Consider the following 15,263-nt stretch of genomic DNA (forward strand, 5'->3'; position numbering starts at 1 on the left):
TTTCTGTATAGACTTGCATTCAGGATGAGAGCAACCAACTGACATTTCACAGCACAACACGAAATTCACCCCTGCAAAGGGTCAGCACATGGCTGCAATGCCATAAACCACCTGTGGCTCTTCGGCACACGCAATGCAATTTAGCTGCATGGAACAGAATAAAGTGTTGTGCAGAGGTACCCAAGATGGTTGGATAATGAATGCTGAGTATCTGCACTAATGCAAAAATTCCGCATAGGCTAACATACTCTGTTGCTCTGTCGATTCAAGTAGCTCACACAGATCATTGCACTAACATAATTACACTATTTCCACTGTGTTAGCCAGCTTGTACACCTCAGCAAGTCATCACTGTACAAACGTACAATGAGATTCGAGTCACCCAATTGTAAATCAGCTCTTAATAATCTTTCTGTAACTAAATAAATCCAGCTCATCCAACATCCTTGTGGTCACTGAAGATGATGTCAGACTGGGACAGCAGAGATTGGTAGGTGCCCCCTCTGTTGTGTTTCACAGTGCTGACTCTTTAACATGAGAGAGAACCTCGAGTGAACACAGAACACTGAATTGTCCCAGTGGCTGAAGCATTTGGGACAAGGCCAGAATCCAGTCTAAAATTTAATTCTTGGCAAGTTAAATATGCAGATTGAATGAAATGCTGAAATTCAGCTCCTACACTTCTAGAGTTTTCTTTTTGAATCAACATTTTACATGAAAAAAACAAGCAAAAAAATATTTATCCCAATAAGAAAATATTCAGAACTCAGCATCAAAAGTGATACAGCTACTATTATTGAATCAAGCTTCCCCTGTGCAAGGAGAAAGCACGGCAGGCTATTGTGAGTTCTGCGGAGTCCACAGCCTGCCTAGAGTTTCTACAGCTGCCTTGCTTTGTTTACATCAAATACCACTGAGGTCAAAGCTCAGCAAGGTAAGAAATGTTAGGTTCACATTTATACTGGTTATAAATATAGAGAATCTAGATAAGGAAGCATTATTCTACCTTTAATGCCTGTTCCTTAAAGAATTGCAGGGCGTAAGCAAATATCTCAAGTGCTTTGACTTTTTTGCCATTTGCAGCTGTCAGGTCTGTTTCCATGGTAAGGTTCTACATGAAAGAAAATAACTGGAAGTTATTCAAAGGAAAGGATAAACATAAAATTAATTCCCAGTGCTTGAGGAAAGGGAATTCTTCTTTATCCACCTGGCTAGGAAAAAGTGACAAAACTGTTCTGAAGAGGATCTAACTCATCACTTGAATTTCCTGAAGCATGACATTTAGCGTTTATTTTAGATTTTGTTTTTAAACACCTACCATGTCTACAAAGAACTGCAAGCAGAGAGAGCAATACAGAGCAAGTATTAAGTAATTACAATAAGATATATCTGTAATTAATTGCAACAAAGCTGCATATCCAAGATATTTAATCCAAGTTAAAAGTTAAAAGCATAGATTTTTGACTTCTCACCCACACATGAAACCAGAAAATACCTCAATACAGAAAGTACTGGCCAAGTCCCAAAACTCTACAATGGTTTAGTTGAAAGACCTAAATATAATCAGCAGAATAATGTAAAATTAACAATATGATTTCCACTTGCAGTTACTACAAAGAACTCTGGACAAATCTGTTCCTTTGCAGAAGAGTTCATTATGGCTTTTATATTCTATTTCTGCTCTTTGAATAAATTTTATAGAACAAACTGACCTCTTGCAGACTCCCTACAAGGCCGTCAGTTTCACCCAAGAAAATTAGGCCTTGAAGATTAAAGAAAGGCAGATAATGAGCTTCTAAGATCTAGAAAGAATACAGGCAAAATATACTTGGCAAACACAGCAAGAAGCAAAATGAATCGGAATATGCTAACTGAAAAGTTTCATTTACTTTGTTCACTCTCTAAACTTAGAAATAGATCTCCTTCACATCCAGTTCACAATCTTTAGGCAAAATCTAGCGCACTGCATAGCCAAGATGATGTGAGTAGCAAATGCAGAATTATCTGAGACTTATTACTTACACCTGTGGTATGTAGCTTCATCTTAAACTTCTCGAAATACAACCAGTGCTTTGATTCATTGGGATCCAAGTCATGGTAGAAATCTCTTGCTGCATACCCAAAGCTATGAAACTTTCTTTCTGGTGTTAAGAGGATAGTAGTTGGTGTCTTCTGGTTGGATACACCTGGATCTCCACCTTCCCATCGTCTATCCAACAAGAGAAACATTTTCAGTAAGTGATACTAACACTTAAGAGTAGTAAAAACTTAATATTGTTAGAAAACAATCTGGTAGCAGATTACACGCACAGTTTTCCCCTCAGATATATTAATATTAAATTCAATCCTTAAAATACCAAAAGCAAGTGGTTTTATTCACATTCAAGAAAAGAGGACTGCAAGTTTTGTTTCAGAGAATATAATAATTTTTACAGTTAGTTGTACAGTTTTTAAGGATGTAATTATAGTATGTCTTTGATAAGAATACAGGCTTCCTAGAGTAAGCCACACACAGTTAAGAAGGAAACAGCACTATACTTACATTTTTAAACTGAACATACATATGCAATAAATACCATATGGAAAAATCTGCGGATGTTGAGCTCTCATTGTAGTTCTCTCTACTCACCTGAAGTTAATGGAATTCGTGTTTAAAATGTCTAAATGGTAATTAAAATTTTAGAAAAAAATTGTCTGTCAAAATTAGAACAGACTCCCCCAACCCCTAAATATATTAGAGGCTCACTACTACCCCTTAAAACAACGACTACACCTATCCTATCTTATGAAGATCACAAAGGCATTTTTGGGAAGACCTGATAAGTACGAAGGTATTTTGGGGAAGATCTGATAAGTACAAAGGTATTACAGTGAAAGGAACACAATGCTAGTTTCACAGACTGGATAAGGAAATAAATAAGGACACTGAACATGGGAAGACCCTCATTACTTTGTATTAAATGAAGCAGGAATTTTGGGGTGGGGGAGTAACAAGGTCATACAATAAAAACCTGTACCACAGAGAGCTGTAAAATTCTGATTTTCTCCTGGCTTCTCAATCTCAAAAAAAAAAAAAAAAAAGGCAGAATGGAAGAACAAGAAACTCATGTTACTGTTCCTCTCGCCCCATATACAAACACTTTCAGCATGGGAAACAAACACTTACCAGACAAGATTTTATTTAAAAAGCACCAGTGGAAAATCTGCTTTATTATATCTGCCATAATCATAATGCAGCTCAAAAAGGAACCAAGTTAAGATCACAAGGGCAACTGCATTCATTACTAAACCACATGTTGATTACTTTTTTCTAAAGATAGCAAAACACATTTTCATGATGTCCTACTGCCAAAGTCCTTGTTCTGAAGTAGAAAATGATTGCTTTGTTCTCTGGTACTTGTTTACGTGACATGGGAAGATCATGTAGAAAAAATATTTTTTTTTCCATTTCACTCTCAGAAACTGTTGAACCAATTGAAAATTAATTGACCTCCAGATCAGGTCAGACAAGTGATGCGGAAAAAAAAAAAAAAAAATAGATCTAAGGGGTTAATACTTGGCCAAGTAATAAGCAGCTAGGATTGGGATCTTCTTACGATTGGGATCCTATAAACTGTTGGGAACCCTTGAGACCATTCAGCTAGACCAAACAGAGCAAAACATGACCTTTTTTGCAGTAGTAGCAGTGACGGCAGGGAACCACCACATCCATGAATTTCCTCTAATATAGAGTGCAATTCCACTGACTTGAATGCAGAAACAGTATGATGAGAAGTGGAGTGTTTTTCCACCTTCACCCACTAGGTAAAAAAACTTTGCTAAACCTCCCTTGTCTTGCTGCTCAGCCCCACAGCTATTATCAGCTGGCAAGGGCTCTGCTGCAGAGCATTTCCTGCAACCTGCTGCTAGCGATGTACTTGGTTAACTGCAAACCCTGTGAGCAGGTCTTACAGCTAACATATGGTTCCAACGCTAAGAAGTAGGGGTCCCGCAGCCCACTGGCAGAAAACGCTGCCTCTTCCACCAGAATGTTACATCCCACACACCCGCAGTGAGCAGAGAGGAGACAATCTGGTATCTTTTTCACTTGGAATCATTAATGATTCATTCTGAGTCACTGGTGGGAAATTCCATAAATAGGACGTGTACTTAGCTGCTGGCTAATAACAATGCCTTTTTATTTTTCTTTATGGCTAGGCACATTTTCTCTTTCTGGAAGAAGCACCCATAACATGCACTTTAAATGAAAACAAATTGATGCTCTGTAGCACAGGCTGAAATTTTCAAAATCGTCTAGAGAATTAGGTGCTCACTTCTTGATGATTTTCTAATGGAAATTAGACACTGTAATTGTTCAGCATGTGCTGAAGCTCACAGCCTGGGTTACTGAGAACAGAATGGGAAGTCTGACTTTACCGTTTGCAGTTAGAGCTTTCGAAATATTCCTGTGTGACATCTTTTCTAGAAAGAAGCAGCTGCAGTCAGAGGCCTGCGCACGCTAGCTCCTCGCTGCTGCACTCTTCTCAGATGGAGCCCTAGCTTCACTCCAGTTAACGGAGGCTTCTTTCAATACCATCAGCACAGCTAGCATTTCAACACTTCTGCTTGCAGTTTTCTTTTGTGGGTTTGATTCAGGCAAAATAATAGTAATAATGCTCTCAGGGAAGAAAAAAGAAAAAAAAAACATCCGTGAAGAGCATGACATAATACAAACCAGCAGCACTCCAAATGCATGTGGGAGATAGCTCCTCAAAGCAGGGTCAGAGCTAAAAATCTATTCAAACAGAACCTAAGTTAGATTTCTGCCTAAATTTGGACATCTGAGACCAGCTCCTAGGCTGACAAAGTGGAGCAGCTCAACAGAGCAGACCAGTTTATAGCCACTTAGGATCTGACTGTATATCAAAGGTGAAAAGAGATGAAATGAAAGCTAGCGTGGAAAGGATCACAAGGGTACAGTAAGGTTAGAGAAATGCCCTTCCTCACACATGAATCTGGCTAACAGAGGAAAAAGAGAGATCCTTGCAGAGTGATGAGAATTTGATCCAGTGCTGCAGTACAACAGTCAAGGAAATAAAGCAGCGGGGTCATCACATGTAGCTGAACGCCTCACAGAGTGCATGCACAAGAAAAGCAAGCGTGTGTCGGCCAAGAATTCCAATCAAACAGGGAAGAGAAAGAAAAAGAAAGATTCAAGATTGAGTTATATTGAAAAAAGACCACATTCTCCCTTCTACCAAATACAGCCTGCAATTTGTTTCAAAATCACGTTTGTCCATTTATTTTTTCTCCATCTGTGAAATACTTAAATTCAGTTTGTTGCTGTTTAACCAGCAGACAAAACACTTTCAACTACACGTAAGCGCTTATAGATCAACTGGAGTTTTTCAGAACTGCAACACCTCACATATTGTCTTCACAGGAGAAGTTATTCACCAGTTCGACAGCACGGAGCTGTCTTTCATTAGGGCTCTGGCACTGCCCTGCCTATTGAAGTGCTTACTTAAGTCCTGGCCAGATTGCTCATACACATGTACTCAGCCTCAAGATATGCAGAGAATAGCACTCCTTGTAGCGTGTACTTCTACTCTGCAACAAGAACCTGAAGGTAACCACTAATGTCTTCACAGAACCTGTGGGGAAGGAGTTGGCAGGCATGAAATACTACCTAAAATTAATAAAACAGCAACGAAAGTTATCTAGGCAAAGACACTCATCGATCGTCTAGACACCCATGCCCAACTCCAAACACGTGCTTTAGGCCACTGAACTCAGGGAGGCAATTCACAGGTTTAAAGCTAAGTATATGCCTTAAAGATCTTTGTCAGGTCAATGCCTGTAAATTCCTCCTTTTAAGTACTGGGCATCACAGCAAATTAATAAACAAAATCATGTTTATGACTGTGTGTATACTAATTGCACGACCAGAACTGTAACCTCCTAACACTACCGTCTAACTTCGGACTGAAGCCCTGTGTGTTCGCTCTTTCACCAAAGCAGGACCTTCTAACTACACCCACCTCGCCCTTCATTGAGACGTGTACAGAAAAGCAGCTTTGTTAAAAGGCAGCCAGAAATCAAAATGTCTGGAAAGGATCAACACTAAGGAGGAAAAGCAGAAAATATGTTAGGAAGCAAAGACCATGTATCATTGGTATGCTTTATTTTAATGTAAACATTCTCGAGTACGGGTGGGAAGTTACATTTAGTCTGCAGAAATATCTGTAAGTTGTCCTACATGTAGCCATCACTATGTAGAGAGTTCGAACCTCTTAATACATTCCAAACCACTAAAACCTTATTCTGATACGTATACAGTTCTCTTCACTGAATTTCATGATTTTATCTGCATTTACATATATATTTCATAACTCAATTTCAGCTATATCTTCCCAAAAATCCATCCCTGCCAGGAATATTTTATGAACTTTTTCAGTAATTCACAGACAGAAGTATGAGCAATGTTTTTTTTGTTGTTGTTGTTCATTTTTTTTTAATAAAAAATATTTTTGTTATTAAAATATTTTCCATTGTTTGGAATAACCCCTGGAAAACTGTTTTGTTTTTCTTTTTAAATTCAAGATGCATTTCTTCTTTTTAAATTAATTTATTTAACTTCTTTTTAAATCAGGATCTCACATAGTATATATACAGATATGAAATCACAGTCATGCTGCCTTTCTTTCATGAGAAAAAATATGGTGTTCTGAACCGCAGGAAGTAAAATATCATTTAAGATTTGGAATATACTCTCAGCTGGCACCTAGATTTCAATATGTCAGCAATCTACCTCAGAAAGCCTGGTACCCTGGAAGGAGAATCAAGTTTGCAATTAAATGTAGAGGAGTGTGAACCAAATGGCAAAATGAGGTCCAACAGGTAAAATTTTGAATCCAAAGGGTTTAAGGGACATTCCTAAAAACAGAAGGGATTATACATAGTAAAAGATCCACAGAAATTATCGGAACAAGATATATAGGACTTCTGTACAGCTCAGAGATGTCTTCCCTCACTTTGTTCATTTGGTTTAAGAAATGTGATTAATTATCTGCTGTAAAGGGAGAACAGGAAGTGATAAAAATGGGTTCTGATTCCACAGCCCTGTAACCCGGCAGAAGTAGCAACGCGTGGCCTGTCCTTTGACTTCCAGCATCAGGCAGCTTCCCGTGCCATTAGCAGAACATTAGATGGATGGGATGCAAAAAGTCCTTGAAGCATTACTTGTTCTTATTGAAAACAAGTACCTTTGCCACTGTAGTGTCTATCATTCCAAAACTTACCTCCCTTTAGATAGTATTTTCCATCACCCAGTTGTGCCAGACCTCTCTAAAATACTTTGCAGCCACATACAAGGTGACTGTGCAGGCTGACTGCACAATGAATTCTGTCTGCTGAGATTTAAAGGCCTGCATTCAGCTAGCAACTTTACTTAGAAAAATTACAGTATATCACAGTGGACTTCAGCAAGTTAATCTTTGTGTCCTTTCCTTCTCAGCATTACAGTGTAACAAACAGCACATTACCTACTGCTACAACAGCAGCTTTGTTGAAAGAACTTCTGTGGCCTAAGCTCATACATACCTTGTTTATGCCTTATATTACCTATACCTTGGTCTCATTACAATATAGGCATTTTAAAGATACTTTAATAAGAATTACATAAGCTTTTAGTTATTTTTAAAAATCCCCCAAAATATCAAAAACACTACAGAAATGTCTTGTGGTGCAACGCCTTCAGATACCTGCCATAATAGTTTTTGCATTAGACTTATATACATGTGATTGCATTAGACTTATATACATCAGAATCGTAGAAGGAAAAAAAAATAGGATTGTTGATTGATTGATTGATTCAATCAATAAACAAATAAATCACGTAATAGTACCTGAATTTTGTCCCTTATATATGTACAATACAGAACAGAATTCACATCAAACCTTAGTTTTCCAATGTATGCCTTTCAGTTCCTTATTTTCCAGTATCACTGGTTCATTAACAGGGATTTGGCTCAGATTTAATGCTAAAAATCAGCCAAATGGACTACCAGTTTGTGGGTGCAAGTAACTTTGTATAACACAACTGCATACAAGCACGATTGAAGCAGATGGGCAGCTGCGGACAACTTACTCACTTTCCCTGGGTTCCATTTTATTTACTATTGCTATCCTGCTTCTAATGTGTTATCTATCCAGGAACACTTGAGAAAATTACATCAAGTAGCTTGCATGATGCTCTCGGATCCTGCTATGCTGGCAAAAGCAGTTACCACTCCCCTTATTTGCCAGTAGTTGCTTATGCATCTAAATGCTATTAAACATGAAGAAGCCATTAAGATCTTAAGTCTTTTATGAAAACTGGACTTACACACCTATGATATTACCACATGATGACAAGGTAGATGACAAGGCTATTTTCTACTAACATGGATTTGCCAAGTTCTGTATGCACCAGAGAGTCAAACATTTTCTTGAATGTTTTCCTTGAATATCTGCTTCCCAACCCTGGGAAATGCCATGTTTCTCTTTATAAACGTGCAGTTTCTCATAATCTCACAGCAAAGGCCATCACTGCTCCCTAAACAATTTTAAATATTCACTAACCTCTCCTTTTATTCATGTCACCTTACGAACTTAGCAAAATAACAGAGAGGATATTCTCACATCATTTATTAAAGCAAATTAGAATATAACAAGATGCAACAAGAAATTATAGCCACGACAAAGGCGTACACTGTAGCAACACTAGAGAAATCCAGACCCTTCAGAGTACTGCAGGAAATAGCTACAGCTACTGCATAGATAACTATAGCCCACAATTGAAAACTAAATGCTGCATTGCAGCCCTTACCTCATTACATGAATACATTCTGGTTCCTTGGTGAAGCTGTAGGCGTAGCCACTGGATGTTGTGCCAAAATCAATAGCCACAACAACGAGAAATAACTGTTCTACAGCATCCTCTGCATCAGAGTCCTTCTGTTAAATAGCAGAAGCAAAACAGACGCTGAGTCATTGATTAGAATAACTGTAATCTGTCTTATCCTTCAGGATTTCTGCACTCTGAGACATGCATACCTCTTCAAAGGAAATAAGGAGTTCCCTGAAGCTGCATTTGTGAACAAAGTTGATGCCAAAAAGATCTATATTCCAACTGAAGCAGAAATTTAATATACAATCATAGATTTACTGGAAGATATATCATAGATTTGCTGGAAGATATTTTATACATTTTCTATTGAATCACAAGTTTGTCACACTCATTTGTTGGAGTAGCTGCTATCCTATAGCATTAAAACTTATGGCTAACAACAAAACCAGTAACCTAGTGTTTTGTTGTGATTTTTTTTTTTTTAAACTGAACAAGTGAAGGATATGTTTATATCCAACAATGGATTATATTTGGGGTTTACTTAGTGGTTCTCGGAGTTACCTAGGTCATAACCTTGACCCTGAGATACCACTACCATTCCAAAGTAGTAAAGACAGAACCACCCAACATATAGCAATAACCTTTACATCCCAAAATAATTATTTATCAATGAGGAATTTACAAAAAGCTTCTTTTGGAAACACTGTGTATCCTTTCCTCCTGCCTGTGCTAGGATGTGGGAAGTTGTTCAGCTGCTTATAGAAAGGAGGACTCATATTCACTGTCTCTCCTTTTACCTGTAATCCTCCAGTCCCTGGAAAGCACAGTCCAAGGCAATGTGGGAGTGTTAACTAGAAAAAGTGAATGGATTATGGCCCAAATTGTAATGATGTGATGTGATATAAAGCACCATCTCAATTGTGCCATCCCCCAGTATGCTCTTGCCTATCATAACACCTACATAAAGAGGCACTAAGTAACAAACAGTAAGGAACTGTTGTTAAAATGCTGATAGTGGCTAAAGTACTAACAGCTCAGCATGCCAGGAAGAGAACAAGAAGCTGGAAATACTGGTGAAAGAGCTATGTGCTTCAGGCAGGCAGATGGTGAGGGAGGGTAGTACACCCACCCACACATGCACCATCTTGGCAAAACCACCATGGAGCAGAACTGCTGACCCATAAGTATACGGGACATGTTTGAATCCCCCACCACTGCTGTTCAGCCTGTACTCTCGGCAGTATTTTGAAGCAATTGGTATTTTTACAGAGGAACTGCCAGATGCCCTCTTTCTGTGAGCAGTGTTCCACCATCTTCCTCACTTATGTCCTGTGTCTTCGCAGCTTCATGCCTGCTACTTCCAGCACCTTTCTGTTGTACCCCTACATTTTCCAAAATCATCCTATAGGCCTGCTACTTAAAATGGAGAAAAAAGCATAAGGTTTGGTCTCTAATGATCTAATGATGGAAGACTTGTTTGGACTTCCCTAATAAATCTTTTAAACCAGAGCAATATGCATCTATAGGTCTTCCTCAAGGAGTTCAAGAGGCAAATCTAACTGGAAGAGGATATCACATCATCAGCGTGGCAGAAATAAGAGGTGGAAGTTCTACCGTATGTGGAGAAAGAAAGGAATGGAAACTAGATTTATGAGCAAGAACTCAGGAAATCCCAAAGAAGGATGCTGTACAACCTGAACATGATTCAGAAAGCTAAGAAATCTGATAAGGATAGCGATGTGTTCTAAACACGATCTCTTGTGATATTAAGAAATATACAGTGCATATACTGTGTTATCGATGATGCAGATGATCTTAAAAACAAGTGGGACTCAATTTTAATGGGAGTTTCTCAATAAAATGAAGACAATGTTTAAGAGATTAAAACACATTAAGTACATGGGATATTTGCTTGTACCTAAAAGCTTACAGAGGTGGCTATTTTTCTTAGGAAACTAGATCAGTTCTATTCTGAGTTTCATTCTCTCTCTGCTGGAAGAGATTCTGTTGTCTGAGAATTCAGATTATACTACTAATGTATTGTATATATCCTTTTTTCCAAACAAAACGAGTATTTTCAGGTGCTGCCTAAACAAATCAGTGAAAAGATGGGGACAGAACGTGAGAATGCCGAGGATCAAGTATCCCCTCACTTTGATATAAAAATATACAGGAACAAATCTATTAGCTCAACAAGTCGACAAAAAAAGCAAAACTGGGACCCCAATGAAATAAATGGGAGCTCCATCACTAGCTGCAGTGGGACCAAAATTTAATTTTAAACTATGGGTAGCATAAAAATGATCAGCACAAGGGGAAATTACAGCCTTCCAAAGAAACTACTTCCCATGGAACAGGCAGGAGAAAGCCATGTCAACAGACAGAATATATTAAGAGTGCATTTCTTACCACAATATGTGATGGAGACAGTGGAGTTATTCCAGGATCTCCCAAACTTTTGGCTGGTGATGAGTAAGTAGATGTGGAAACAGCATCTGAAAGTAAACAAAAATTCTTCAGCGTCCGTAAGCAGAGTAAGTAGGATAGGCTAGTTGCTTTGCATACCATTATACAATTTTCCTGTTGTAACAAATCTGCTGAAAAAGAAAGCAAATTCCACAGCCTCCTCATAATTTTATTTATTTTTTCCCCTTAGAACATGGTAAGAGCAAACTGCAGCTTTACTGTTAAAATGTTTGGCCTTCCTGACTAGCTCCCATTCTTTTGCCTCTTAAATCACCATGGATAATTTCAGAAGCCTTCCTAAGTATATTGAGAAGTCATAGTTGATACAAATGGCTTTAATACCATACACTTACATTAATAGCCTAGGATTTAAACATGTGAATGCAGAAACTAAACACAAGTTGAGATAAAAAAAGACTAATGTGAAGAGAAAAAGAGCAGTTCATATCAGTTTAACAACCCAGTAAGAAAAAGTTGCAATTATTCCTTTATGAACCTTTATTCTTTAACCTTCCTAATACTGTCTCTGTTTTTATTCTTCAATATGCTCTGCACAGAAACATTTTGCAGCTGTTAGTATTACTGCAGGACAGAACCCAGCTGGGAAAAAGGAAAGCATTATTAACAAATCATCAAAGAAATATTTCTATCCTGCACACAATACTGAAATTTCATTTAAAGGAACATACCAAATAAATGCCAAATGTATTTTTCTTTCTATTATTTACCCTGTGATGACAGAAAATGAAATAGTTTAACAAAATAATTAAGCACTGATGACTCAAATGATTTATATCTAATATAATCTCATGAAAACTGCAAAACCTTATCATCGCAATAAATATTAAGCAACACATTTCAACATATTTTTATCCAACGTACTTGTAGGTTGGAATGCACACAACAAAATGCGTATTTAAGGATGGCAAGGAATTCCTAGGCATAGGACTATTAAGTCAGAGCGTTAATTTAAGATAACACAGGAGCTGTCCTGCAAGAAAAGACCTTAGGGCTACTCAATGAAGAATCCTGTTGTTCCTGGTAATCAAACATGTGGCTTCCCAGGGAAGATGCAAAAACTTTGCAGTAGACAACTGCAGGATAATCTGCCCACAGGAAAAGTTTCCTCCAAATCTTAATATTGCTCTTGAAACAATATTTACTTCTATTCAAGTTATAATATGTATGCTGAGTTTGGTATTCAGAATCACTTATAGAAGGAGAACATTCACATTTCCTATGCAAGTTCTTCAAGAATATATTACATTACTCCTTTTGTGGTAACATACAGAAACCCACAGTCAGCACAGAATCCGCCTGTGACAGCACAGAATCTGCTGGATTCATTAAGCTCTATTTGGATCAGATGCTGTTATCAGCTTCCTTATCCATTCGCACAATTTCCTCCTCTTTTCAAAACCAGATTCGTTTCTATACCATCAACATGGCATTTTTCTTAGAGCTGAAGAACAATATTTCAGGGGAAAAAAAAAAAAAAAAGAATTAGTAATAAAAAGGTTCCTTGCAACCTGCTGTCTTTCCTGGCTGGATCCAAACCAATACTTTCTGAGGAGGTCAGGACATTGCAATGCTGACGCAGCATCTTTACAACATGGTAAGTTTCCCCCTCTTAGGATTCTCTCTTTAGAGGACAAAAAGGTAGACGCCAAATCACTATCTGTATTTTCAGTGTTCCTCTTTGCTACTAGTTCTTTCTGTTACCTGTTTCAACATTCATGTTTCAGTGATCTATTTTCCAGCCTGTCTTCAGTTATCAGCCTTCCCTGGGTGTACCTTGAAAAGCTATTTATAGCTCCCTATGACGCTCAGAAAATCCCGTGTGGCAATCTACACATTTTTTGGTCTCTCAGAGAGCAGCGATTAAACAACCACTGTGATATTCATATTCAGCCAATGACAGCACACTAACTTGGGTGGAGCTCTGTTAAGAATTTATTTGACCCAATTAACTTGTGATTATCCAGAAGTAGAAAAATGTATACAAAGACACTTGCTCTATCCACAACTATAAAAATATCTGGCAGCAACGAGAACATATTAAGCAGAAATCAGAGGGCTGTCTTTGCTACCCATAGAAAATATCACTTAAAAAAAGATTTAGATATTTTCATCCAAGATCTTTAAAATAAGTAGCTTTGAGTTTCAGAATGCTCTTGAAAATTTATGTATAAAAAGTTAGTCTTTCCAATTCTCAACAATTGCTCAACTCTGCTGGAAAGTTAAACTCCTAGTGATTTATCAGTATTTCTTGACCAGGACAAAACAGATATTTCCAAGAACATGACCATTCTGCACTAGTATTCATTGTTACACTTCATCTAAGTAATATGCCACTCCCGCAAATAAGAATAATGTCAGCTCCTGCTAAACAAGAATTCTGCAATGAGCCCTACCAACCTGGAGTTTTGTTGGATCAGGAGAGGAAAACCATAGAAGACAATTTTACAATTTCTCAGGTAGCAAACTAGAATTTTAACCAAAGCACACTATTACGGTGATTCTGTAGAGTTGCTATCATTTTGGCACAAGCAGCCGTCACATTACGTTGCACCAGTTTAAAATTGTTTTGATATCATTTCATAACACCACTAGCTAATGGTGTGCAATAATGGGGGCAACCCTAATTGTTGTAACTCTGTTGTTAAAAGAGGCCCTGACACTACCAGAGCTTGCAGAGCTAACAACTGAATGAACGCAGTTCAGAATACTAGGAAGTTAAAAAGTCATTTACCCAAGTGGTTGGCGTTTACAGAAAATGCTTGCAGGCCATCCACCTTGGATGTAATGCCAAGAGTCCTTCTAACGAGTAGTGAAAAAGTTGTGAAAAGCACATGAAATTAGGAAATGTTTGTACTATCTACCCTATCTAAAGAGAAAGGTGTTAAAATAAACTTGTGTGTGTGGGAGCACGCGGTGAGTTAGCATTTGCTTGGGGGGAGAAATGTGTGTCACAGAAGAGCAGTAATGCAGAGATATTCCAGCAAGAGTTGGATATTTAAAAACCTCTTATTTCTAAAGAGCTGGGATTGGCTAATCTAAAAGAAAGCCAGAGAATGGGTAAAGGGTTGCAAGGAACCTGATTTGAAATCATACAAGAAAATGCCTAGTCTCTGGGAGTAAATTCCTCTTCTTGAGGATTAAAAAAAAATAAAAAAAAAAAAAAGAAAATTATGTCCTGGACAGTATCATGGTATTTGGAACAGCCCCTAAAAGCAAAATGACTTATTGAGGCTGATTTAAAGAAAAAAACACAATCGTGTCCTGCATAGCTCAAGTTCCAGCTTTATCTCCTGTGTTTACCAAGGATCACTATCTGTGCCAAACTACACACTCCGAAAGGATATATAGCTAAATAACATGTGATAAACAAACATTTAATTCTTGATAATTTGCAGGTCACAATAAATGGAGCAACCTGATTTAGAATCCAAATTAAGTCTTCAAATACTTACACTAATATTTAAACTGATCCAAGATATGATGCAAACTTTTTGAACAGAAATTCTTTCATTTACTTACGTACTAAAGTATGGGCACATCATTGCTTGTAAACATTAACTTGAAATACAACTGTCTATATCAGGGTATTGGATAGTTTAACTAAATGTGTACAGAATGAATTTGACCATGTCATTGCATTTTCTGACTTTAGTCCTAAGCAATTGCCCAAGCACATCTTGTGCATTTTCAAGTTGAACAGTAGAGGAAGGGAAAAAAGCTAAGTCTGTCTTTTTCAGCACTTTTTTTTTTTTTTTTAACATTCAGAAGATTCTATCTGATTTCCAAATCCCCTAACACTTAGAGAACTGGTAAAATTATGGGATCAGCAGATACTGTATTAATAATGAATCATATCCATTATCGTATTAGCTGCAATTGCTGGTTTAGCAGATTTAATTTAAAATAC

At 37.6% G+C, this 15,263-nt stretch overlaps 1 protein-coding gene across 3 annotated transcripts in view; it reads right to left on the reverse strand.

Moving 5' to 3' along the window:
• HSPA12A (heat shock protein family A (Hsp70) member 12A) overlaps positions 1–15,263 on the reverse strand; it is a 91,049-nt gene that overhangs the window by 36,689 nt on the left and 39,097 nt on the right. For all 3 annotated transcript variants that reach the window (XM_080597611.1, XM_080597610.1, XM_080597612.1), the window contains 4 exons: positions 11,279–11,364; positions 8,849–8,976; positions 2,023–2,209; positions 1,007–1,111 (listed from right to left, as the gene is read on the reverse strand). In XM_080597611.1, the coding sequence (XP_080453737.1) occupies positions 1,007–1,111; positions 2,023–2,209; positions 8,849–8,976; positions 11,279–11,364 (506 nt within the window). The remainder of the gene's footprint in view (positions 1–1,006; positions 1,112–2,022; positions 2,210–8,848; positions 8,977–11,278; positions 11,365–15,263) is intronic.

The sequence above is a fragment of the Anser brachyrhynchus genome (genome assembly GCF_964034855.1).
Source record: "Anser brachyrhynchus genome assembly, chromosome: 6".
In the NCBI taxonomy this organism is placed as follows: Eukaryota; Metazoa; Chordata; class Aves; order Anseriformes; family Anatidae; genus Anser; species Anser brachyrhynchus.